At 43.5% G+C, this 27,419-nt stretch overlaps 1 protein-coding gene across 1 annotated transcript in view; it reads right to left on the bottom strand.

The window, feature by feature from the left end:
* Positions 1 to 27,419, bottom strand: part of LOC126162760 (neprilysin-2-like) — a 219,531-nt gene that overhangs the window by 105,429 nt on the left and 86,683 nt on the right. The window contains exons 5-7 of the mRNA XM_049919448.1: positions 22,115 to 22,329; positions 20,592 to 20,768; positions 12,946 to 13,163 (exon numbers count right to left, since the gene is read on the bottom strand). Of these exons, the coding sequence (XP_049775405.1) occupies positions 12,946 to 13,163; positions 20,592 to 20,768; positions 22,115 to 22,329 (610 nt within the window). The remainder of the gene's footprint in view (positions 1 to 12,945; positions 13,164 to 20,591; positions 20,769 to 22,114; positions 22,330 to 27,419) is intronic.

The following is a 27,419-nucleotide window of genomic DNA, read 5'->3' as shown; positions in this document are numbered from 1 at the left end:
AGCGTTTGGTGTCCCTATCAGGTCGGATTGTGGGAGGACATAGAAGCAATTCAGAGGCAGGCTGCTAGATTTGTTATTGGTAGGTTTTATCATCACGCGAGTGTTACGGAAATGCTACAGGAACTCGGGTGGGAGTCTCTGGAGGAAAGGAGGCGTTCTTTTCGTGAATCGCTACTGAGGAAATTTAGAGAACCAGCATTTGAGGCTGACTGCAGTGCAATTTTACTGCCGCCAACTTATATTTCGCGGAAAGATCACAAAGATAAGAGAGATTAGGGCTCGTACAGAGGCATATATGCAGTCATTTTTCCCTTGTTCTGTCTGGGAGTGGAACAGGGAGAGAAGATGCTAGTAGTGGTACGAGGTACTCTCCGCCACGCACCGTATGGTGGATTGCGGAATATGTATGTAGATGTAGATGAAATCGCGTGAGGTGCCAAGTGCGCTGACCGCTGTACGTCGCGTTCAAACTGTGCTGTGTGGGGAAGCAGTTCAGGCCTGAGGTGGTCCTGTGATATTTTGTGGGCCTTTCCTGTACCGTGACTTTGCCTCACCCCAGTCAGGTCACTTGGAACATTAAGTTTACTTCAACGTTGTCAGTGGCAAAGTGTTGCCCTTTGTTCTACATTTCAGCTTGAGTCTGCTGTGGATACTCCGATCTGCTAAAGTGATAACAGCGATGTTTAAAAAGCTACATGCAATTGTTCCTCAGACACACGGCTTCATCTCTACTGGCCCGTTAGGTCAACCGATCGTAAGCGCATAGCAAACGTCTGAGGCTGTTTGTGACAGCAGGAGAAACATAAATGAGAACACCTCCGCAATTTGGTGGTTCTGTAGTTATGATAATCAACGAGTATCTTGAGCTTTGTGTGGCATACTCGTAAGTCCCCGAGTGTAGTATACTATACTCCGCATCCTGAAAGTTCAAAAATTCCCACTAGATAGCAGCACGTTCCTGGGTGGCTGCTACTGGGTTTAAAATGTGCTGCCATCTGTGGCCATTACTGTAACTATTTAGAAAGCCGTTTCAACGTTTTCGTTGTATTTGTAGCGAAAATGGCGGGTGCAGACAGAAGCCGACACGCCGATCTGGTGAATTTCGAAGTAAGCACACAGTAAATATCTTTTCACAAGGCTGAAAAAATTATGTCGCCTTTATTAATGTTTGAACATTGTCTCAGTTAAGAATAATAAGTATATAATTTAAAAATTCGAGCAACAGGGACGTCATAACAATGAAGTATAGTGTACTATACTTCAGGCTTCAATGCAGTAACGCCTTCTCGTACATTTCTAACTACTACTACATTCTCTCCGTCTCTCTCACAGATGAACATACTTAGCAATAGAGTAATACATTCAAGAAATTAACATTTTAAATTTGTAATTAATCTGTAAATGACGTGTTTTCAAAATTAGATGAGGAAGTGGTGGAATACTTATTGTCACTGGACAACTCTGACGTTGAGCTTTCCGCTTTGGATGATGATGACGAATATACTCCTAGTAATACAATACATATTAATAGTGATATAGAAGAAGATGAAGATTCCAATGATACTTCGTCACATGAGGTAAATACACTCCTGGAGATGGAAAAAAGAACACATTGACACCGGTGTGTCAGACCCACCATACTTGCTCCGGACACTGCAAGAGGGCTGTACAAGCAATGATCACACGCACGGCACAGCGGACACACCAGGAACCGCGGTGTTGGCCGTCGAATGGCGCTAGCTGCGCAGCATTTGTACACCGCCGCCGTCAGTGTCAGCCAGTTTGCCGTGGCATACGGAGCTCCATCGCAGTCTTTAACACTGGTAGCATGCCGCGACAGCGTGGACGTGAACCGTATGTGCAGTTGACGGACTTTGAGCGAGGGCGTATAGTGGGCATGCGGGAGGCCGGGTGGACGTACCGCCGAATTGCTCAACACGTGGGGCGTGAGGTCTCCACAGTACATCGATGTTGTCGCCAGTGGTCGGCGGAAGGTGCACGTGCCCGTCGACCTGGGACCGGACCGCAGCGACGCACTGATGCGCGCCAAGACCGTAGGATCCTACGCAGTGCCGTAGGGGACCGCACCGCCACTTCCCAGCAAATTAGGGACACTGTTGCTCCTGGGGTATCGGCGAGGACCATTCGCAACCGTCTCCATGAAGCTGGGCTACGGTCCCGCACACCGTTAGGCCGTCTTCCGCTCACGCCCCCACATCGTGCAGCCCGCCTCCAGTGGTGTCGCGACAGGCGTGAATGGAGGGACGAATGGAGACGTGTCGTCTTCAGCGATGAGAGTCGCTTCTGCCTTGGTGCCAATGATGGTCGTATGCGTGTTTGGCGCCGTGCAGGTGAGCGCCACAATCAGGACTGCATACGACCGAGGCACACAGGGCCAACACCCGGCATCATGGTGTGGGGAGCGATCTCCTACACTGGCCGTACACCACTGGTGATCGTCAAGGGGACACTGAATAGTGCACGGTACATCCAAACCGTCATCGAACCCATCGTTCTACCATTCCTAGACCGGCAAGGGAACTTGCTGTTCCAACAGGACAATGCACGTCCGCATGTATCCCGTGCCACCCAACGTGCTCTAGAAGGTGTAAGTCAACTACCCTGGCCAGCTAGATCTCCGGATCTGTCCCCCATTGAGCATGTTTGGGACTGGATGAAGCGTCGTCTCACGCGGTCTGCACGTCCAGCACGAACGCTGGTCCAACTGAGGCGCCAGGTGGAAATGGCATGGCAAGCCGTTCCACAGGACTTCATCCAGCATCTCTACGATCGTCTCCATGGGAGAATAGCAGCCTGCATTGCTGCGAAAGGTGGATATACACTGTACTAGTGCCGACATTGTGCATGCTCTGTTGCCTGTGTCTATGTGCCTGTGGTTCTGTCAGTGTGATCATGTGATGTATCTGACCCCAGGAATGTGTCAATAAAGTTTCCCCTTCCTGGGACAATGAATTCACGGTGTTCTTATTTCAATTTCCAGGAGTGTATGTTTAACAATGTTCTTTTTATATATCTGTACTTAATGTTGTTCATTTTTAACGGAACTACTGAAATTGCAAAAAGTTAGGTGTTTAGTTGCACCAACAGTAACATTTATTTGTCAATGTGCATCTTAGAGGAAATATTACATTTATTACATTGTTTCTAGGACGCTACAGAAGTTATAAACAACAGGGAAACTACGTAGATATCTCTATGTTTACACTCATTTCAGAGAAAACAAATCAGACATACACTTTGCTGCATGGTAAGCCTCTTGGAACAACTGCAGAAGAGGTCATGAGTTGGTTTGCTGTAAATATGGTGATGGCCTGCTTACAGTATCCTATAATAAGGATGTATTGGCAAAAACAATGGGAAATACCTAATATAACAGAGGCTATGACTAGGGATAGGTATTTTCAGTTAAGGAATTCCCTAAAAGTGGTATTTAATGACATACCTGAAAATGAAAGACGGAAGGATTGATTGTGGAAAGTGCATCCATTCCCAGAAAAGGTCAGAGTAGGTTGTTTTCTACAACCCAGATCTCTCCACATTGCTGTTGATGAAATGATGGTTGCATTTCAAGGCCACTTTGGTTTCAAACAGTATGTAAGAGGAAAACTAAATCCAGTTGGGATTAAAGTGTTTGTTTAGGCCAATCCCAACGGAACAGTATGTGACTTTGTAAGTTACCAAGGCAAAACATCATTTCCTCAGGAGTTGCTTGTGCATGGCATTTGTACTGCTTCTATCTTGCTGCCCACAAGATCCTTACATCCTGGCCCTATAATTTACCATGACAGATTTTTTACATCTGTGAAATGAGCTAATTTGCTGCTTGAGAAAGGCCTTTGGTCTACAGGGACCATTATGAATAACCGAGTTCCCAAGCAGATCCGGCTAAGGCCAGATAAGGATCTGCAGAACGAAGGATGAGGCTCATGTTACATGCTGGTCAGAAGTGATCAAAAGTTGGCAGTTACAAAATGGATGGACAGCAAAAGTGTTGTAATGCTTTCCACTGCACAAGGCATTGAACCTAGTGACACATGCCAGAGGCGTTCCAAGGAAGAGAGAAAATATTTACATATTGAGAAAGCCAGTGTAATTAAAAACTATAACCAGAACATGGGTGGTGTGGATATGGCAGATAGACTGAATTCCTACTGCCCAATGCATGCAAGGACCAAGAAATGGACACTAAGAACAATATGCCATTTCACAGATATTGTAGTTTGTAATTCTTGGCTTCAGTACAAAGAGGAACAGAAGAAATCCAACACTCCAGCAAAGATTTTACTACTGAGAGCTTTTAAGATGATGCTTGTGCAGCAGCTTCTGAACCGAAACTAAACAATAGGTAATCAAGAGCAACAAGAGACTCATGATGGCAATGCAAGACAAGAAGAACCTGAGACGAGTGCACCAAAAAGAAGGAAACCAATAACAATGCCACCTCCTGAAACCCAAAAGCAAACAGAGCACTTGCCTTAGATAATTGAGACAAAAATATTTCAAAAATGTCGTAGAGAGAACTGTAAAAAGCTTTGTTGAGCAAAATGTGTAACTTGCAAAGTGTTTTTATGCTTAAATGCACAGCGAAACTGCTTTGCTGCATTTCACAACAGTTGATATGTGTATTTGTGGAAGTTGTACTTTGTAATTCACCACCGAAATAAAAACTACTGTATTCCTTCTAGATGGTGTTAAACATTATTTTATACTGTTATAAATGAAAACTATCACTAACAACATCCTTAATCTACATATTACAATTTATGAATAGCTTTGATTATCCTGAGACCCAAACTATAGTATATCATACATGCATTTATGCCCAAATGACAGTAGGATTTTTTTACTACTTTTCTCAATTTCAGTTATTTTTCCCACGTTTCATATATGTTGTTTTTAAAATATTTTAAAAAAACATCTCAGTACTCAGGAGGATACCAGAAGAAACATATGGCTCTTTTTCTCACCGAGTTGGGGTTGTGGTGAAGGCTAGAGGCGATGTTACACAGTATTAGCGTCATGTGGCTGTGAGTGACAAATTTTCTGGATGATCTAGTTATGTTGATGATGAATGTTGAAGCTAGCAATCTGTACAGTATAAAAAACGAATATCAGTTAACTGTGATTGAAGACTGGGGTTAAATACCAGTCTCCAGAGACACTTGATGAAGATGCCGAATTACAACATCGAAATATCATATTGTGAAGACGCGGACTGCCAACAGGACACTCACTTCTATGATATGTGACTCATGATATCAGCAAACAGAGGATCGAAGTGACCACTGACTGCAAAATAGACTTTACACCTAGTTTCATTGTTGGTAAATATGTCTGAGGATATTACAGCTAGCCGAGCTCCCACATTCCAGGTGGAAGGTCCCGTGATTAGGATGTGGCACCCCTAAATTCTCGAGTTGTGTTGTGGTGTGACTGGTGTGTCTGTAGAACCGCCATCTGCCTCTGAGCTCCAGTCGAGCTGATGCTGGTGACCAGACAGACAGTTCACTGTGCATGCAATGGATTCAGTTTCTAATGAATGCTCTGGTGTGAAAGCTGAGGAGAGAAGACAGGTAACAAAGATGACCAATTCCACATTTAAAAATGTATTCATGCATGACGATACTAACATAGAAAAGACTGACTTGTGCAGACCGACAAATAAGCGATGTTAGTATTAGCTCTTCCGGCACTGTAAAACAATTAAAAGTACTTAAAGTAAAGAAGACACCAGGCCATAACGAAACACCTGTTGGATTTTACATTGGAAACATTGCGTAATTAACTCCTGTGCCAGCTCTTACTTATGAAGAATGTTTTTCATTCCGTAATAACAGCCCCTTGGGACTGGAAAAGAGCGCAGGTCACTCTTGTCTACAAAAAGGGTTAAAGACAGGGTGCACGGAATTACAGACCTATATCCAGGGATATGTAGCTTAGCTTCAGCTCAAAAATTATTACTTTTCTGTAGGGAAACAAGCAGTGTGTTTTCCTTTTTTAATCCGGTTCTTACTGGGAAAGGTTATGAGTATGTTCCACAGTTCTTACTACCGCTCCTGATTCACTCAGAAGTACTTTAATCAATTCAATGAGTTTATTTAGAAATCGCAATTCCTTCAAGATTTCATAGAGATTATCTCAGTGAATACTGTCGTAAGTGCTACGAAAACCTACGAACACTACCTGTATTTTTGTATCTCCTTCCAAATATTTCGCAGGAATTTGCCTAAGAGCAGACACGTTGTCATTAGTTAAATAATTAGGACAAAATCCAGCCTGATATTCTCTCATGATATTTTCTGCAAATTTCAAAGTTTTAAACATGGCTGCATGATCAGCGAGCGTCTGCAAAGTAAAGTAATAACAGCCCTCGGTCGCAGAAATTAAGTCTTTTGACTTGGTTTCGGCCCTACTATGAGTGCCTTCATCAGCAGTAAAACACTCAAAGTGGCCTCTAACAGAAGTACAGAAATTATGGGAATTTTTTTTATGTAAGTGTAAGTGCTGGCTAACAGTACAAGAAAGAAAGATTACTTACATGTCACGTATAAATATGAAGTGATAAAGCTTTCGTTGAAAAATTTTTAAAAAGAATATATGGAAGGCAAGCCACTATGGGTTGCTCACTCATGTCAAGCCCCAGGTAGAAACAGACTGAGGCGCCCGCGTTAGCAACTGCGCGCAGGTGAATATTACACCAAGAGTGCCACCTAGTAGCCGCAAATACAAACTGGCTACTTAACATTCAAAATATGGACACACGAATATTATTATGAACATTATTTAGTACATGAAGTAAAAGGTAGTATTTTGCTTGACAATAGCAGACAAGGTAACATTTTGTGTACATAAGAGCTTAGAAGTGCAGTTTAAAGGTTGAAAATGACATTATAGAATTACAAACGGGGCTCAATGACAGCACGTAGAGAAACATTATGACATGAAACGCAGCCAGTATAAGCCATTAGATAGACAAAAATTATGAGTAGACTTAGGTAGAAGAAACAATTCGGTAACTGCTTGAAGTAATACGAAGTCAAATATCAAGTAACGGTTTTATGCCATTGAAGAAGTTTTTATGGCGTAATTGAAGCTGATCATTAAAAATGAGGCCATCATTCGAGAAATATGTTTAGAAATTTCTAACTCTTCAAGAATATCTAATCAACGCTCTTTCTTCTCGGTGTACAAAATGTTGATGTCGTGAACAGCTTTAGCGCTAGTGCCATTTTTTCTTAAAAGATGATTGTAAAGGCACGTCCTGATTGTCCTATGTAGTAAGAAGAGCAGATGGTGCAGAAAATCTTATAGACGCCAGAGTCTTCCAAAGAGGAAAGAGTCAATTTTAAATTACGAATACATTTTTTAAAAACTATTATTGGTTGAAAAGGTACATTACAGTTGTATTTATTACGAAGAAGGTGTTGAACATGATAGGAGATGGGCCCCAAGAAAGGAACAGAAAAATCATTTTTTAGCTTGGCTTCAATGATATAGGTGCCGAGTGTAGTAACACTTTTAACAGTTTTTTTTTAAAGGATGTCATCCACTATGCCAGCTTCACATTCGCTATTAACTATTATCGTTTTGATTAAATTAATTTCTTCGCCAAATTTTTCTTTCGAGAGTGGAATAGAAGTAGCTCTATGAGTAGCACAGTGAAAGAAAGCGTTTTCATGAGATTGTGGTTGCATGGAAGGTGCAGGTACGATCTGAGCAATATATGTTTCTTTACGACAAACATTGAATGAGATTTTATTTTCTTCTACTGTGAGCTACAGGTCAAGGAAGTTTACCTGACGGCCCTCGTTTTCGAGTACACTGGTGAAGGATATTTTCTCGTGAAGTTCATTAAACAGATTGTGCACCGGCGCAGGGGTGTCAAATAATATTCACATCTCCCTGTTCTCAGGTGATATATAGTTTGTGGTATACTTGGTAGCAGTTGGTTCCATCTGAACAGAGTTGGGTCTCATAGTGAATTCATGTAAACAATGTCAGATTGCGTTGTAAAAGGCCTTAATTCAGGGGAGAATTTGTATAGCTTCCACTCCAATGTATGCCAATCACACACAATCCCCTTTCTGATTTGTGTTCGTCATTTTTTTTGTGTACGATTTATCAGCTCGTTGTCGTTATAAAAGGATTAATAGAACTTCTCATTAATTAAATACGCCACCGTTCTCATTCATACCTCCTCGACCATTCACTGTTTTCATTTTATTGTGGTGTTACATGGATACACCAGCAATTATAGGTCCAATCTTATCAAATTAATTAGTTTCATTATTAATTTGAGTTCTGAAAGTGACTAGAGACATGGGCAACAAAAGTGCCATGAGTAAATTCACTAATTTGATCCATAAAAATTAAGGGTGTACCTCACGATTTTAAGGTTATTGAGAAGATAATACCTTTCTTCATGAAAAGATAATAACATTTAGTATCACTCTGACATATTTGTGATTAAAGCAAGCAACGGCTTGCAGTCTCTCACAGATGTCTTCACAGCGAGCCACATTTCTCCACGCCTTCTTTATGATCTGCATTTTGTAGTACATCGAACGGTTGTTTATTTCTGACTCGAACTCTTTCGTTTTTCCTCACCGTTTAATTTTATCACATGAAATCCTGTGTTTCCATTCTTTGTTTTCTCTTCAAACCTGAACTTTTCTGTGACTAGTTTTGCTCGCACCGCCGGCCGGTGTGGCCGAGCGGTTCTAGGGACCCCAGTCTGGCACCGCGCGTACACTACGGTCGCAGGTTCGAATCCTTCCTCGGGCATGGATGTGTGTGATGTCCTTAGGTTAGTTAGGTTTAAGTAGTTCTAAGTTCTACGAGACTGATGACCTCAGATGTTAAGTCTCGTTGGCCTACAACATCTTTCACTGTTTCATTGTGCTTCATGTCTATCATAACACGATCTATGTGGCCCGCGGAAGGGTTTTGTGTGGCCTGCCAAGACATTTACAAAAATCATAGGGAAAACAAAATTTCCCTGCCCCGCGCGACTAAAATAATCCGCGAGTGTTTGCGCTACTTGGTAGTGCGTACTACCGACAGATGTTTCTACAGTCACGCAACCAACGTAACTGCACGTGGGCGCGGTGGATTATGGGAGCACTACCATCAGCCACCACGGGAACGTAAAATAGCACTGTGCATCCTGCTATTGGAGCAAATTTATGCTCAACGCGGTGGCTGATTGGAGCGCTGTATTTCTCCCGCTCCGAGTGAATAGTACGACGTTCAGAGCAATTTTCTTCTTTTTCGGGTGTTTTTACTTGTGTTTTGTCTGTGCAGCAGTACAACGTAATATTTTTTTTTTTTTTTTTACTTCAGTGCAGTCATGATTCCTAAGAAGAAGCGTAAAGTCGGTGATAAGTGCCGTCTGTTTAATGAAGACTGGACGACCAAATACTTCTTTACTGATGCAGGAAATAAAGCCGCATGTTTGCTGTGCCATAATACAGTTGCCGTATTCAAGGAGTACAATATGAAACATCACGAAACAAAACACAGTGACTTTGGCTGCAAACTTTCAGATGAAGAACGAAACATAAAAGCAGCGGAGTTCGTGAAACGCTTGAAGAAGCAATAAGCGTTATTTACGAAGCAAACACCGCTTCAAAATAGTGCTACAGAACCAAGTTTCACGGTCGCCTATAACCTTACTAAACGAAACAAACCTTTTTCTGATGGCGAGTTTATTAAACAGTGCATAGTAGAGTGTGCAAGTGTATTTTGTACTGAGGTTAAAACCAAAGTTGAGAGCATTTCGTTGTGAAAGAGGACTATAGCGCGGCGGATTGATTTAATAAGTGACGAACTTTATGACCAGCTAATGACTATGAGCGAAGATTTTGTTTGGTTTTCACTGGCAATGGACGAAAGCACAGATATTGAAGACACTGCACAAGTAATCATCTTTATCCGTGGAATTAATGAACATTTCGTCATCACCGAGGAATTACTTGGTATAGTATCCATGAAAGATAGAACCACTGGTCAGGACTTGTTAGAATGTGTTGTTAATTGTGTGGAAACAAGTAACTTATCCTGGAACAAAATGGTAAGCATTACAACAGATGGGGCCAGAGCTTTCTGTGGGAAAAATATAAGTATGGTGAAACTTTTAAAAAACAAGTTACAAGCCGAAGACACAGTGATATTTTGGATTTTCATTTTACATCAGGAAAACCTCTGCAAGACTGCACTAGACTTAAAGCATATGGTAGATCCTGTTGTTGGTGTTGTGAACACAATCAGAGCAAGGGCACTCCATCACAGACAGTTCAAATCTCTTCTTGAGGAGGTGGGGGCAGAACATGAAGATTTTATCTACCATAACAGTGTCAGGTGGTTGAGCTTGCGCAAAGTATTAAAAAGAGTCTGGGCATTACAGGATGAAGTTATTTTATTTCTGGACAATAAGGAGATATCTCATGATTTTGTTGCAAAAATAGGATGTGAAGAGTGGAGATATGAGATAATGTTTGCAGCTGATATTTTTGAAAAACTGAATGAGCTGAATGTGACATTGCAGGGAAAGGTGTTGTTTGCTCATGAAATGTGGACACATGTCAAAGCATTTAAAACAAAACTAGGTCTGTTTGCAAGGCAAGCAAATGAAGGCAAATTTTTCCTTTCCCTTTACTAGGGAAACAGAAAGTACCTGGAAGTGTTTCAGCTAAGATTAGGAATTATCTGCGAGTTTAGAGGCTGAGTTTACTACGAGATTTCAGGATTTTAAGAAAATTGAGCATCAATTTAATGTTTTATCGTATCCCATCACTGCTGATATTGACACTGCACCACAGGAGCTGCAACTTGAACTTATTGACATGCAGGCAGATCACGCAGTGAAAGAAATGTTTAGTGCTGTAACTTTAGTTGAGGTTTATAAATATTTGTCAGCTGAAAAATGTCCATGTATCAAGAAATTTGTAGGCAAAATGTTCTCCATATTTGGATCGATGTATATTTGTGAACAAAGCTTTTCTTGCTTGAAAAATCAACAAGAGCAAATACCGAAGCTGTTTAACAGACAGTAATTTGCAGGCTGTGATGAGAATATCAATTAGCAATCTGACTCCTGATTTGAAAAAGTTTTGCAAAATTGTGATAGGATGCATTTGTCAAATTATACTTGTTTTAAAATTTAATGTACTTGGAGATGATATTAAATTAGCAAAATAAATGAAATTGAACACAACTACCTTATTTGAGGACGTCAGAAGGGAAGAGGTACAAGTGACTTTAGTCTTATCAAAATTATAAGAAGTAAACTTATACCCGCTTGCTTCTGACTCTTTCATTTATATCTAATGATTTTTATGATACCTTTTATGAAATGTAAACCTAACTAATCAGTGCATTTTAACGCTTTCACTGCTACACCCAAAATTGCAACTCTGTGTGTGATATGTGATTAGAAGTAAAGAAAACTTACATTTGCATAAAATTTTTGGGAATACTGCATATATATATATATATATACTGCCAGTATATATCTCTGAGTTTATAATGTGGCCCCCGAGCCAAAACAATTGCCCACCCCTGCCCTAGATGAACTTCCTTATATGGGAATGTTGTTGAGCAGATAATCATGTTCTTTATAGCGGCACGTGCAACCATCCTGAAGCCGCTATCGTTGGTTCCTTCTTGCTTGCTTTACTTCCCTATCGTCGGAGACCCGTCACTTTCTTTTTCCTACTTTTGCGTTGCAATAAACTATGAATACATGGATGTTCCCTTTTGGGACTTATTTATAAACTCGATCTGGCTATTCATATAAATCTTCGTTTTCGGCATCTGTCTTGTCTTCAGTATGGGCATGGACATTGGTAAAGGTTGTCACAGCTTTTCTCCTTGATTGTAATGTATGACAAACGTATGCTCAATGCTTCGAACTCTCTTATTTCGTTCACCGTGCTCTTACTGACTGCAATACCCATCCCAAATTGTCTACGATCCTCCTACATAGCCCATCTGCTTCGCATACCCTTTTGCCTATCCATCTAGTTTCCTATACTGCCGCTACAGCCATTTTATAATGTTATATTTCGGATGCAACAGTCACAGCAGCCCCAGGGCAGTAGAGAACGTTCCAGGCATCTATGATCAAACAGTTTAACCTTTTACGTAGCTGCGTTTGTCTTCCAGTTAACCTATGCGATGTCTGAAACTGATTTATTGGCTTTCTAACCCGATAAACGTTTTCTAGTGTAGTGTTTTCAAGCCGATGACCAACCTTCATCTGGCAGTTCCGAGAGCTCTTCTGTTGGACTTGCCATACCCTGGACGAGAGGATCAGACTTACGGAGCCAGTCATTGGCCCTCACCCTGTTTGACAAAGAACAGGATTCATTGGCTTCACATACAAATGACATGCCTGAAAAAAAGCTTTATTTGTGTTTGGGAGGATATACCTATTCGACAGCAGTGTATCCCTAAAGACCTAGTATTCACTCACGTACTCTCCTTCCTCGTCATATGAGCTTCGGACTGCCTGTGACACTGTCTTGTCTCATCGATAGAGGAGCTCACTGTGTTTCGACGTTTCCCGCCTCCTAAACTGCTGAAGTACGTTTTGGAAGGGAAACCGGGAGATGGAAAAGAATTGGAGGGAGGTGGAACATAAAGTCAATGAAGTGCTGTGAAGCACACTTTGTCTGACTCCTATGATGAAACCTGTAAAGTTATGTTAGACTTGTCACTAGCTATGCTACCGAAGGCATAGCTCTTAGCTTCCAAGGGACATACAAGCTCTCTAGCCCTCGTCGTCAGTGCTACGATAAGGCAGTTCCTAATTCGCAAATGGAATAGGAAAAGTCTGCTAATACAGATATGTTGTACCCTCCGTGATGCACTGTACAATTGTGTGCCCAGTGGCAGGAAGAACTCGGGCAGTGCGAGACGTACCTTTTGGGAGTGTGGCTGAGCAGGGCTTCGAGGCTCTTGAGGTAGGAAGGCACGGCCACGACGAGCACCTCGTCGCCGGAAACGGTGACGTGCGGCGGCAGCAGCGCCCGCAGGCACTCCAGCCACGGCACCGACGGGTGGTCGCGCTGCAGCTGCTCCACGGTGCGCGGGTTGTACAGCCGCGTCTGGTTCAGTCGAGCCTCCTGCGGCAGCGACATCTGTGGACCAATGGCGACCGTGTCAGGAGCACTACTCTTGTGCCCACTTCACCCTATCAGACTTCAAGAAAATTGTAGCAATTACAGGTGTACAAAACATGTGTTACCTACAGATTAAAACTTAAGTAATTGCACAAAATTGAAGGAGATGGAATTTGGAACAGTCTAAAGAACTACTAATTGTGGATAATTTCAAAGGGAGCATGAAGCAACAACTGATTGAAATGGAGGAAAATAATGCAAGACAATTGGGTAGCTTTGAAGGATGAAATAGAGAAAGAAGTGGACAATCAAATACACAAGAAGGCAACGTTCAGTACAAATACTCGGTTAACACATGTGATACTGAACCTGATAGACGAAACGAGAGAATATAAAAATGAAGCAAACTAAGCACGCAAAAGGTGAAAACGGCACAGAAAACAGGAATCTAAGCCATAGAGAAAAATGGCTAATCATGAACACAGCGTAAGAACAGTCGCCGCAAAATGATACAACTGACAAGCACCGGCGACGAGTGTCACACCCTGTCAAAGACAGTCGACTTTAATCCCATCATCAATTGCTGCTGCCAGTGAAGACAGGTCCTCTGAACCAGTGCATGAGCAAATCTTGCAAAGGGATCTCCATGAAATTGACATTTGAAGCCTCTACTTCGCAATAGGTCACTGCTCACAGCGCCACGTGAATCTGCGTAGGCTCAGTGGCGTGAAGTGTGATCCGCTGAGTCGCAGTTTCGCCTCTTTTTTCAAATGGGGCCACGCGTCGTGTGAAGCGACGGTCCGAGAGGTGTTTCACGCGCAGTCTATGAAGTGTGGAGCCGGGGTTGGAAATTCGAATCACGACGCTTATTTCAGCATTCTCGCTGACCAAGTTCTACCATTCCTTCTACATCTAAGAATTTTTCTAAATGTTTTCTTAGTTAACAATGCCCAAAATACATAAAGGAAACCACGATGGATGTGTTCGAAACTTTCCTGCCGCACATCCAGAAATAGTGTGGTGAGCTTCACACGGAACCAACAAGAAAATCTACGATTTGTGGTTACCCCAGGACGTGAATTTAAACTCTAGGATGTTGTTTACTGCACTAAGTGTTTACACTATTACTAATTATAAATAAGTAAGACTGTAATGACTGTTGTCTTATAGAATTAACTTGTACATCTCTTGTAACTAAATGAACCATGCAAGGTGTTACTGACTTACTCCATAGGCTTTACATGCATTATAATAATTCTAGGTTGTCTCTTCGGGTTTCCTACCGCATCCTAACATCAAAATGACTTGATAATTCGGCGAGCCATCTGTCCGCCATCTTGAGGGGTGACGCTGCTACTGCTGCTGCTGCTGCTGCTGGTGTTGCTGAGTCCCACTGAAAACAGTGCCAAGGAGGGAAACCCTCGTCCTACATTGGGCTTCTATCCTACAACACTGCCGCCAGCTATGTATCGCACTCAAACTGTTTTCTATCAAACGAAGGACGCGGGGTGAAATTTGACGAGACTGTGATATTTGTCAGTACGTGCGGATTCTGGGACACTGTTTATAAGGAGGCAAGTGAAATTACTTTGGCAGACAATTTCCGTAATAGGGACAAGGGTTTCCCTCTTCCTTTCACTTAGAACCCTGTATCACTTCTTCTTATGGCTTCTTGACACTGCGTGGTTCTTTACCTTCTTAACAATTCCCTTCCATTCTGCCCTCTCGTTTACTCTCCCTCTCCATCCTCTGGTTCAAATGGCTCTGAGCACTATGGGACTTAACATCTGAGGTCATCAGTCCCCTAGAACTTAGAACTACTTAAACCTAACTAACCTCACACACATCCATGCCTGAGGCAAGATTCGAACTTGCGACCGTAGCTATCTCGTGGTTCCAGACTGAAGCGCCTAGAACCGCTCGGCCATAGCGGCCGGCATCCTCTGGTTTCTGGAGTGTGATATTTTCTTCCACGTCGTCCAGCCATCGTTTACGTGGTCTACCTTTTAATTCTCTTCCTGTCGGTTTCCACTGGAAGACCTTCTCTATAGTTACTGTGTTCTCCATCCTCACCTCATGTCCCAGACAGGCATTCTATTACTTTTAATTAGCCTTACAATATCAGCTCCTTGTTTGAGACGATGCAGCTCATAATTGGTCCTTGCTGTCGAGGTACAATCATTATTTTGGAACCCTCCATAAATTTTCCGTAGTTTTCTTCTTTCAAATTCAGAGTTCTTTTCCATCTTTGTTGATTAGTATACACGCTTCACATCCATATGTAACAACTGCTCTAATCATAATCTTATATATAATCAATTTTAGCTGTTAGTTTACCATTCTAGACGTCATTAGCTTTCCAAAGTACGATAATAACTATTACCCTTAAAATGCGAGTTTTTGTGTCAGTACACATGGAACCTACTTTGTTAATATTAGCCACTAGGTACTCAAAATCCTCGACATACTGAAAATTAAAACCTACTGTTGGCCAATTGTCCAAGTTATTGACCCCTGTCCTACAGAATTTCATGTAGTTAGTTCTTGATTCATTAATTTCTGGTCCTATATGCTAAGAGCCTTCTTTCAGTTCTACCACTACTCTCTCTAATGACATCCTTCGTGTACTAACAACTGCATCGTCATGCGTATATGCAGCCAGCTGTGTGATCCTTATTCCTATGTGTCCAAACATCTGCAATTTTCGTATAATTGCTCCGAAGTTCAAGCTGTAACTCCTTTATTGATAATGAAACAGTCGGTTAATTTCCCATCCGCTCTCACCATTGCCTTGGTACCTGCCAAGATTGTCTTAGTAATAGAAATATATTTGGATGGTATGCCAAGGAGTATTACACTACAGGCCATTAAAATTGCTTCACCAAGATAAAATGCATATGATAAACTGGTATTCATTGGACAAATATATTATACTAGAACTGACATGTGATCACATGTTCACGCAATTTGGTTGCATAGATCCTGAGAAATCAGTACCCAGAACAACCACCTTTGGCCGTAATAACGGCCTTGATACGCCTGGGCATTGAGTCAAACAGAGCTTGGATGGCGTGTACAAGTACAGCTGCCCATGCAGCTTCAACACGATACCACAGTTCATCAAGAGTAGTTACTGGGGTATTGTGACGAGCCAGTTGCTCGACCACCAATTACCAGACATTTCAATTGGTTAGAGATCTGGAGAATGTGCTGGCCAGGGCAGCAGTGGAAGATTTTCTAAATCCAGAAAGGCCCATACAGGACCTGCAGAATGCGTTCGTGAATTATCCTGCTGAAATGTAGGGTTTCGCAGGGATCGAATGAAGGGTGGATCCACAGGTCGTAACACATGTAACGTCCACTGTTCAAAGTGCCGTCAATGCGAACAAGAGGTGACCGAGACGTGTAACCAATGGCACCCCATATCATCACGCCGGGTGATACGCCAGTATGGCGATGACGAATACACGATTCCAGTGAGCGGTCACCGCGATGTCGCCAAACACGGATACGACCATCATGATACTGTAAACAGAACCTGGATTCATCCGAAAAAAAAATGACATTTTGCCATTCGTGCACCCAGGTTCGTCGTTGAGTACACCATCGCAGGCGCTCCTGTCTGTGATGCAGCGTCAAGGGTAACCGCAGCCATGGTCTCCGAGCTGATAGTCCACGCTGTTGCAAACGTCGTCGAACTGTTCGTGCAGATGGTTGTTGTCTTGCAAACCTCCCCATCTGTTGAATGGTTCAAATGGCTCTGAGCACTATGGGACTTAACATCTATGGTCATCAGTCCCCTAGAACTTAGAACTACTTAAACCTAACTAACCTAAGGACATCACACAACACCCAGCCATCACGAGGCAGAGAAAATCCCTGACCCCGCCGGGAATCGAACCCGGGAACCCGGGCGTGGGAAGCGAGAACGCTACCGCACGACCACGAGATGCGGGCCCCCATCTGTTGACTCAGGGATCGAGACGTGACTGCACGATCGGTTACAACCATGCGGATGAGAATCCTGTCATCTCGACTGCTAGTGATAAGAGGCTGTTGGGACCCAGCACGGCGTTCCGTTTTACCCTCCTGAACCCACCGATTCCATTTCTGCTAACATTCATTGGATTTCGACCAACGCGAGCAGCAATGACGCGATACGATAAAGAGCAATCGCGATAGGCTACAATCCGACCTTTACCAAAGTCGGATACGTTTTGGTAGCATTTCTCCTCCTTACACGAAGCATCACAACAACTTTTCATCAGGCAACGCCGGTCAACTGCTGTTTGTGTATGAGAAATCGGTTGGAAACTTTCCTCGTGTAAGCACGTTGTAGGTGTCGCCACCGGCGCCAACCTTGTGTGAATGCTCTGAAAAGCTAATCATTTGTATATCACAGCATCTTCTTCCTGTCGGTTAAATTTCGCGTCTGTAGCACGTCACCTTCATGGTGTAGCAATTTTAATGGCCAGTAGTGTATATCTTCTAACATGTCTTCCCTATTTATACTCCGAAGAACTGGTTGAATTCCACGTAGATACTGTTGATTACTACATTATATTCAAATGTTTATCCTGTATTTGACGTCGTACGAATATTTGGTCAACGGGTTGAATCTTTCAGCCTATATCCACACACACTCAATCACCCATTTTTTCCTCTATTTGTCTCTGTACGCATATCTGGTCCACAGTTGGTCCACTGGCCCTGTAGCAACATTGATAATCAACCAATATATCTCCTACATATGCAGCTTGTCTATTATATAGGATTTTGGATAAAACCTTATGTGTCACATTCAACAGAGGGATCCCTATGCTGTTAGAGCAAAATATCTTGTCACGTTTGCTATATATGGACTGGATTACACCTATAGTCCAGTCTTCTGGAATTCTCTCTTGGTTGCCGATTAAAGAGAAAAGTTTATGTATCGTTGGCGTAAAGTAATGCTTCGTCCCTTTAGCGGTTCGGCAATTATTCCGTCATTTCCTGGAGATCTGTGATTTTTTTTTCACAATTCACCACCATCTGTGCTTCTGCAAGAGTAGGCTCTTCTGTTTTCGATTCTACTGTACGGTATAACTCTTGCAGTCATCCTCCAGCATTTCTTTGAAATATATTCACCATATGTTCATTACTTTCTCCTTTTCTGTCAGCACGTTTCCATCTTCATCCTTGCACCCTATTGTTTTAATCTGTATCGTTGTGTTCCTTCTTTTAACTTCTCATAAAACTTTACACTATCATAATTATTATAATGGTCTTTCACGTCTTCTATCTTTCTTTTTAAGGCTTTTCTTTTCTTTCTTCTGCATACCCTCGCCTTTTGTACCCTCTTTTCAATATGCACAGCCTGGTTAACTCTTGTATTTCGCTGGTGACATTTTAGTCTTGCTTATTTCTTCTGTTGCACAACCTGTCTACATTCTGGAAGATTGGGTACCTAAACCCAGTGAGAGGGGTGATCAAGGCAGAGGAGAGCGGGAGAAATGGTAATCTGAACGACAAGAGGTTGAGCCGAGTGCCAGCGTCCCTGCCTTGGAAGTAATATTGCTGGGAATAACTTATGAGAAAGAGCCGAACTGTCCTCCCAAAGACAAAATGAGTTGAAGAGTAAGGATGTAACAAGGACTGTTAAATTTGGTACATGCCTCCCTGCTGCCAGGAGCAATAAACTGCGTAGCTGAAGAAGTGTTGAATTATGGATCAGGGTAGAATAAACTTTCTACGCCCATTTTGGCAAGGAAAGCTTGCTTGATTAAATGAACACTAATGATATGAGATTTGCCAAGTTCGCAGCTTCCAATCGTCTTAAAGCAGTAATCACTTGGTTCTGAAGTAAAAATTACTCACAAAATGATCTGGAAAATTCCAGGAACGAATGAGACAAAGAAAATTGACGATATATTGCTATCCAAGCGATCGGCCAATGACACAGAAAATGTACGCACGTTTCAGGGAGGAAGTTAAGACTTGGTACACTACCTCATAGCTGCAAAAATGAGGTAGAGGATTTCTATGTCATATAAAGGGAAAACTAGGGGAATTAGCATTCTCTGAAAGGAGCCTAATTGGTACATAATCTAGATCGGAAATCTTGCTTTTATTAAGTGATTTAATGTGCTTCAATACTCCGAGGATATCTACCTCTAAGTTACTCATGTTGGCATCTGTTGAGAGCCCTATTGTGATCTCTTCTTTTCTTGATGTCGATATGTACTCCTTCTCAACAGTTGCTGGTTTCTATTTGCCTTCGCTTCGTTTTAGGATAATCCTATTATTGAACCGTTCTAAGTAAGTCACTCTCTGCTCTTCTTTCCTATTTTAAAGAAATCCTACTTTCGATAAACCGTCATCTGCTGCTGTTAATATCACTCTATATGTCTGTTCGATCAGAAATCCTTGTCTTTTGATTTTACTATACTTGCACCCACTGTTTCTTGATTGAATCTTTGCAATTTTAAGATTACGTTGCCTACCACATTCCATGCCTCGAATCGTAGAATGTTGCCCTTTTTCTAGTTATTCCATCTTTTTCTAATAGCTACACCCCCTTGCAGTCCTCTCTGACAGACGAATGCGTAGCTAATCTAGAACCTTCGACATTTGAAAGATCATTACTACACTTTTTCATTTACAGACCGACGCCATAAGAGTACACAGTGTTTGTTTATGATGTAGTGGCTGCCGTTACCTTCTGCATCTTTATGTTATTGGAAATTGGTGATTCTTTCGCTTTCGGGTACAGTTTCCCACATAGAGGGCCACAGTGTGCCTCACACCTTTCGCTGTTCCTCTCTCCTCTCTGACAAGGCCGTTGGCAGAACTGCGGTGACTCCTTACGCCATAAATATTCAGCCAGCATTGTCGATGACTATAACTCATAATTGAAGCAGTGACTGCGCTGAAACCGAGGACCCGGTTTTGATTAGTACTCAAGTCACTACCGCCAGACCACAGTGACCATCGTTTGACTGTGTTTACACGAGGTCACCGCCTGCACCGCCTGCTGCCGTGTGGCGTGCTCTCCAGTCTCGTGTCTCTTACTGCCACCGCCCGTCGTTTTCCTCAGAGAATCACAGTGAGTGACTTGAAGTAATGTATATTTACAGTTCCCTCTTCGAATTAATACCTGCAACAGGACTCAAAGTTTCACATACCTCTCTGGAACACAGTATTTAGCACATGGACATTGGTCAGACGACACATCATCAGCGTTCATATTCGGTGTCTGTGTTCCTGAAAAACGAGTGGATCCATGGTTCCAATGTAAAGACTCAACTTATTATGTTGTCATGATTTTCTAACTTACGATACTGCAACCTTGATTTTAATGCAAACTTCAAAGTTGTTTCTGATTTAGGAATTATTCAGACCTGTTTGAGGTTGGCATGACTGTGAATCAAACTATACCCTTAACCACCTAATGTGCCATATACTCACGTTGGCCAGAGCTATCTCAAACTCGAGGGACTGCCTGAGCTCGCGCTCAGCGCGTCTCCTCTCGGCGCCCAGCAGAACTGCCAGGTCGACCTGGTACTGGTAGTAGGCGTCCACCCGCTTGTCCGAGAGACCCTTCACCAGGAACTCGCGGCTCAGACCCAGCGATGCCTGGTCCAGCTGCAGAGACACAAGGGAAAGGGTTACCACGTATTACAGTTAGAGGAAGGGAGACGGACAGCTGGAGAGAGGAGGTGGCATGGAGAAAGAGGTAATTAAATAAAGGAAGACCTAGTGAGAGAGTGAGAGAGAGAGAGAGAGAGAGAGAGAGCGAGAGATAGAGAGAGAGAGAGGGGGGGGAGGGAGAGGAGGATTAAGTAAGAGACAGTGAGGCAGAGAGAGGGTACAGATGGAATATCATTAACGTAAGAGTGATATAAAGGACGAGACAAGAGAAGCTGACAGAAACAAAAACAGAGAGAGAGAGAGAGATGATAATGGAACACGCTGACAGGAAGTGGTAGATGAAAGAAACAGAGAGAGAGAAAGAGAGAGAGATGACAAGGAAGAGACAAACACACTGATTGGGATTCATAGGAAAAATGAGGGTGCAGGTGAAAGAAACCGAGAGAGAGAAAGGGAGAGAGAGGGGAGAGAGACAGAGAGAGAGAAAAAAAGGACAGGCAGTGAGGGTAAGAGAAGAGAATAAATCGACAGGGAGAGAAAGAACAAATGCTACAGGGATGAAGGGATGAATACTGAAAGGAAGTAGCATAGGAAGAGCCATAGAAAAAAAAAAACAGAGCGAAAGGAAGGAACAGACACAACGAGACAGATTAAGAGAGACAGAGAGAGAGATAGAGAACGAAAAACAGGAAGGGAGGAAGGAAGATGAGGTTAAAAGTCCCGTCGACATAGAGATCATTAGAGACAGAGCACAATCTCAGATTGCGTCAAGCATGGGGAGGAAATCAGCAGCCCCATCAAAGGAACCATCCCAGCATTGGCTTGGAGTGATTTGGGAAAATCATGGAAAATCTAAACCTGTATAGCTGGACAGGGATTGAACCATCGTCCTCTCGAATGCAATCCAGTGTGCTAACCACTGCGTCACCTTGCTTGGTGAGAACAGAACGAGAGAGATAGAGAGTGACAGAAGGAAAGTGACGAAGTGTGGATCAAACACAGAGTGAGGAAATTAAGGAAAGAGAGCGAGATTAAGAGAAAGGAGGATAGTGAGATGAAAAGAGAGAAAAAGAGTCAAAGAGTAAGGGGGAGGGGGGGAGTGTGAGACTGAGCTGACAGGGCAACACAGTGGGACACACACACATACATACACAGTCGACAATCCTTGCTCATATGGCTCACATGAATAGAACTTTCAGAAGTACACATTTAGTTCGACCCCTATGTGAAATACAGTTTATCATCTACTAGGCAGGTTTAATCGAATTCTCAGACATTCTGACGATACTTTATCATCTCTAGACACAAATACATTGGACTGCAGTGTTTGGGGTACTTACATGCATGTATTGTTGCGTGGAGTTGCGCACATCAGGTTTCACTTGGAACCTAATGAAGTAATCGATGCTGAAGCCGGCTCTGCGGAAGCGGTAGATGCTGTGCAGCCAATCAAAGCTCGTCTCGTCCCAAGAGTCGCCCTCTACAGCAGGCCAGCCGCCTAGCTCGTCCTTCAGTACCCTCTGGAGTGGCTCCAGGCCGCGGGACTCGATCCGTTCTGATGGCACCCGCAGGGTATCGTCAAATAATTGGACCTGTAATGTACTTTCCAGCGACCATCTCGTACTCCATATCGCACATCTCAGGATTAACTAGAGACCATTTACTGGAAAACTTCATGTGAACAAGGAGACGTTGAAATACTGGACTCAAACTGTGGTACGCTGATCATAGAGAATGTAGTACACAGTAAAATCACTGTCTTTGTTAGGAAATGGTCAGTTTCCATGCAAGAGGCCATTCTGTTCTTACTCTATGGCACTATATACAGTAAATTCCCATGGAATGAAGGTGTTAAGATGGTTTCGCCGTAGATATTTGCCAAGACATCTAGTGGAGGTGTCCCAGTTTGTTCCCTCATTGACAGCTGCTAAGGTGTATTGAGGAGGTATTCCAACTGGTCCCACTATGACAGATACCACAGTGTGTAAAGATGTTTAAAGAGGGTCTTAAAGTGGTCCATCCTCATACCTAGAGGAGCTGTTCCAAGTGATCTTCAAGAAAAGCTACCATGGTACCCATACCAGGCATCAAAAACGAACTCTCTCCCTCGTGCTCCACGTCCCAGAGAGTGGGTTCCATCGCTTGCTCTCCTGATGTCTGGGGGTGGTGATCTACATTAGCTTTAGGAAGGCTGTCATAGTACCTATAGATGGTGTTCCAAGTAGTCTCCAAAGGACAGCTCTTATACTACATAAAGGAGGCGTTCAATGTAACATCAAGGATGGCTGCTCTGGTATCTAATGGAAGTGTTCGGAATCTCATGTTGCAATGTACACTCCTGGAAATTGAAATAAGAACACCGTGAATTCATTGTCCCAGGAAGGGGAAACTTTATTGACACATTCCTGGGGTCAGATACATCACATGATCACACTGACAGAACCACAGGCACATAGACACAGGCAACAGAGCATGCACAATGTCGGCACTAGTACAGTGTATATCCACCTTTCGCAGCAATGCAGGCTGCTATTCTCCCATGGAGACGATCGTACAGATGCTGGATGTAGTCCTGTGGAACGGCTTGCCATGCCATTTCCACCTGGCGCCTCAGTTGGACCAGCGTTCGTGCTGGACGTGCAGACCGCGTGAGACGACGCTTCATCCAGTCCCAAACATGCTCAATGGGGGACAGATCCGGAGATCTTGCTGGCCAGGGTAGTTGACTTACACCTTCTAGAGCACGTTGGGTGGCACGGGATACATGCGGACGTGCATTGTCCTGTTGGAACAGCAAGTTCCCTTGCCGGTCTAGGAATGGTAGAACGATGGGTTCGATGACGGTTTGGATGTACCGTGCACTACTCAGTGTCCCCTCGACGATCACCAGTGGTGTACGGCCAGTGTAGGAGATCGCTCCCCACACCATGATGCCGGGTGTTGGCCCTGTGTGCCTCGGTCGTATGCAGTCCTGATTGTGGCGCTCACCTGCACGGCGCCAAACACGCATACGACCATCATTGGCACCAAGGCAGAAGCGACTCTCATCGCTGAAGACGACACGTCTCCATTCGTCCCTCCATTCACGCCTGTCGCGACACCACTGGAGGCGGGCTGCACGATGTTGGGGCGTGAGCGGAAGACGGCCTAACGGTGTGCGGGACCGTAGCCCAGCTTCATGGAGACGGTTGCGAATGGTCCTCGCCGATACCCCAGGAGCAACAGTGTCCCTAATTTGCTGGGAAGTGGCGGTGCGGTCCCCTACGGCACTGCGTACGATCCTACGGTCTTGGCGTGCATCCGTGCGTCGCTGCGGTCCGGTCCCAGGTCGACGGGCACGTGCACCTTCCGCCGACCACTGGCGACAACATCGATGTACTGTGGAGACCTCACGCCCCACGTGTTGAGCAATTCGGCGGTACGTCCACCCGGCCTCCCGCATGCCCACTATACGCCCTCGCTCAAAGTCCGTCAACTGCACATACGGTTCACGTCCACGCTGTCGCGGCATGCTACCAGTGTTAAAGACTGCGATGGAGCTCCGTATGCCACGGCAAACTGGCTGACACTGAGGGCGGCGGTGCACAAATGCTGCGCAGCTAGCGCCATTCGACGGCCAACACCGCGGTTCCTGGTGTGTCCGCTGTGCCGTGCGTGTGATCATTGCTTGTACAGCCCTCTCGCAGTGTCCGGAGCAAGTATGGTGGGTCTGACACACCGGTGTCAATGTGTTCTTTTTTCCATATCCAGCAGTATATATAGAAGAGGAGTTCCAAATGGTTCCCAAGAATGTCTCCCATGGTATCTACAGGTGGTTTTCCACATGACACTCACACATGACTGACTTAATATCTACAATAGATATGCCTAGTAATAGAGACTGTGGGTGCGCAATAAATTTTCAAAGCACTCAGGAAGGTAAATAAATCCTTGTAAAAGACTCGATCCTTCTTCTGAACTGAGGTAGGTCGTCAATGCCAGTCAAGTTAGTTTACTGGATGCCGCTGCGTGGATTGTAGGTACAGTATAACGAGTCTGTGGCTGTATGATAGAAGACCCTTCACCACCAGTAACAAAGCGACCGTATGGGTGTTTATGTGACCAACACACAAATCTGTGCCTACTTAAACACGCATTCTGAATATCGTCTGTTGCGGCGAAATACATCATTCATGCCAAATAATCACTTATCTGCCTGGAAGAGCTGCTCATTCCCGTCTGTGTGCTACTGTAGCACATCGCCGAGTGGAAACTGCAAGGTCTGCCTTGCAAGCTTGGACTGGAGTTGGTCGATGAGAAAACCAGGCGGCAGAATTTGATTCACGAGGCCTCGTGGTCTGCGCACGAAGGCATTCTCTTCTTACTGCTGATGTGGTGACTGGACGTGCCAGTCTGCCTCGTACTATAGACGTTTTGCCTTGTAATAGTGAAATGGCGTTTTCATCCCACTTCTTTTTGAATAGTGGTGCGAGTTTTACGGGTTCTGCACATATACACTGTATTTATGTGGTAATACATTATGTGGTTTTGCAGATCATGGAGAATTAGGTTCTGTCCGTGATACATTTTATACATTTTACGTGTGTTTAACGTGGAAAACGTTAGGTATTTGTTTCCACTTTCAACTTGTTTAAAACATGCAGGGACCAATATCCAATTTTTATCAGTAATCCAAGGTTTCAAGTGACTTATCTTATTGCCCTTACATTTGAAAAACAACGATTCAGGCATTAGTACTGTAGTGAAGCGACTTTATTTTTTCTGTTGTATCTAGTGATAATATAAGGGAGCATAGTTCGTTGAATGTATTTGCTCATGAAATATCTTCCTTGCACTCAAATATTAGTCATTATATGACGTTTCAGAATAAATGGAATTTTTTCGGCCTGATGATCAAGCTTACACCTTGTCTACCAAACTGTCACTAACAAATATGTGGGCCCCTTACACATAGATGATCAAATATTTGCAGTCATGTAGAAAAGCGACCACGAGCTCAATGGATCTTTTAAAATTCTTTGAAATAATTCTTTTGAATAATCAAACTGTGAGTTATTATCGTGAACACAAGAACAGAATGAAACTTATGTGTGTAGAGAAGTATCCCACGTTATACAATATCTTATACTTTTGGACGCTAATGGCTAGCGATAGGTGTATCGCATTTTTCTTTTAAAATAAATTCTGAAGACTTTGGGCCCTATTCGAAACTACACGACCGCGTAAAAAATTCAACTCCACGGAACTATCAGATAAATAATTAGGAATATTAATTACATAAAACAAAAATCGGTAAGAAAACAGTTATAGTGTAAGTTAACAGTGTAACGTACATTTAGCATTGACCCATACACCCATATGTGTTCACTCAAGAACCACATTTTTGAAACGTATTTATATTTCAATCTGATTTGATGTAACCTACTTACGTGGTTATTGCAGATCTATTAAATATACACACCAAAAAAAGTTTTGCAATCATCCCAGTTCCCAGAACTGATAGACGCTGACTGTGGATATTGTATCGCTCACACAGTCCGTTTGACTGTTCAGAGATGTCAATAAACCCGCCCAAAAATGTAAACAACCATGTATGAGCAGCGCCTATTAGACTGAGGGGATTCGACAGCCGATCAGTTCCATTCATTTCACCAGGAAGGAGGTACAAGGCTCGTGTTGTCTGTATTTCAACCATGCCTAGACGGTCAATACCGCGGTTCGATCGCGTCCGCATTGTTACTTTGTGCCAGGAAGGGATCTCAACAAGGGAAGTGTCCAGGCGTCTCGGAGTGAAACAAAGTGATGTTGTTCCGACACGGAGGAGATACAGAGAGACAGGAACTGTCCATCACACGCTTCGCTCAGGCCGCCCAGGGGCTACTACTGCAGTGGATGACCGCTCCCTACGGATTATGGCTCCGAGGAACCCTGACAGCAACGCCACCAAGTTGATTAATGCTTTTCGTGCAACCACAGGACGTCGAGCTACGATTCAAACAGTGCGCAATAGGCTGCATGATGCGCAACTTCACTCCCGACGTCCGTGGCCAGGTCCATCTTTGCAACCACGACACCATGCAGCGCGATACAGATGGGCCGCAACAACATGCCCCCATCGTGCACATCTTGAGAATGACTTCCTTCAGGATAACGGCATCGCTCAAGTAGAGGGGCCAGCATGTTCTCCAGACAAGAACCCTATCGAACAGGGCTGGGATAGATGGAAAAGGGCTGTATATGCCCGATGTGACCCACCAACCACTCTGAGGGATCTACGCCGAATCGTCGTTGAGGAGTAGGACAATCTGGACCAACAGTGCCTTGTGAATAGTATGCCACGACGAATACAGGTATGTATCAGTGCAAGAGGACATGCTACTGGGTATTAAGGGTACCGGTGTGTACAGAAATCTAGAACAAAACCTTTGAAGGTCTCGCTGTATTGTGGTACAACATGCAATGTGTGGGTTTCATGAGCAGTAAAAAGGGCGGAAATGATGTTTATGTTGATCTCTACTATAATTTTCTGTTCAGGTTCCGGAACTCTAGGAAACGAGGTGATGCAAAACTTTTTTTGAGGTGTGTAAAATTTTCGGCTTGTGTGTTGCTGTTCAACTTGGAGACACATGTAAACAGAGGCGGAGA

Source organism: Schistocerca cancellata, chromosome 2 (genome assembly GCF_023864275.1).
Source record: "Schistocerca cancellata isolate TAMUIC-IGC-003103 chromosome 2, iqSchCanc2.1, whole genome shotgun sequence".
Taxonomy (NCBI): Eukaryota; Metazoa; Arthropoda; class Insecta; order Orthoptera; family Acrididae; genus Schistocerca; species Schistocerca cancellata.
The sequence above is the reverse complement of the archived record's forward strand: the minus strand, read 5'-3'. Positions and strand labels throughout refer to the sequence as shown.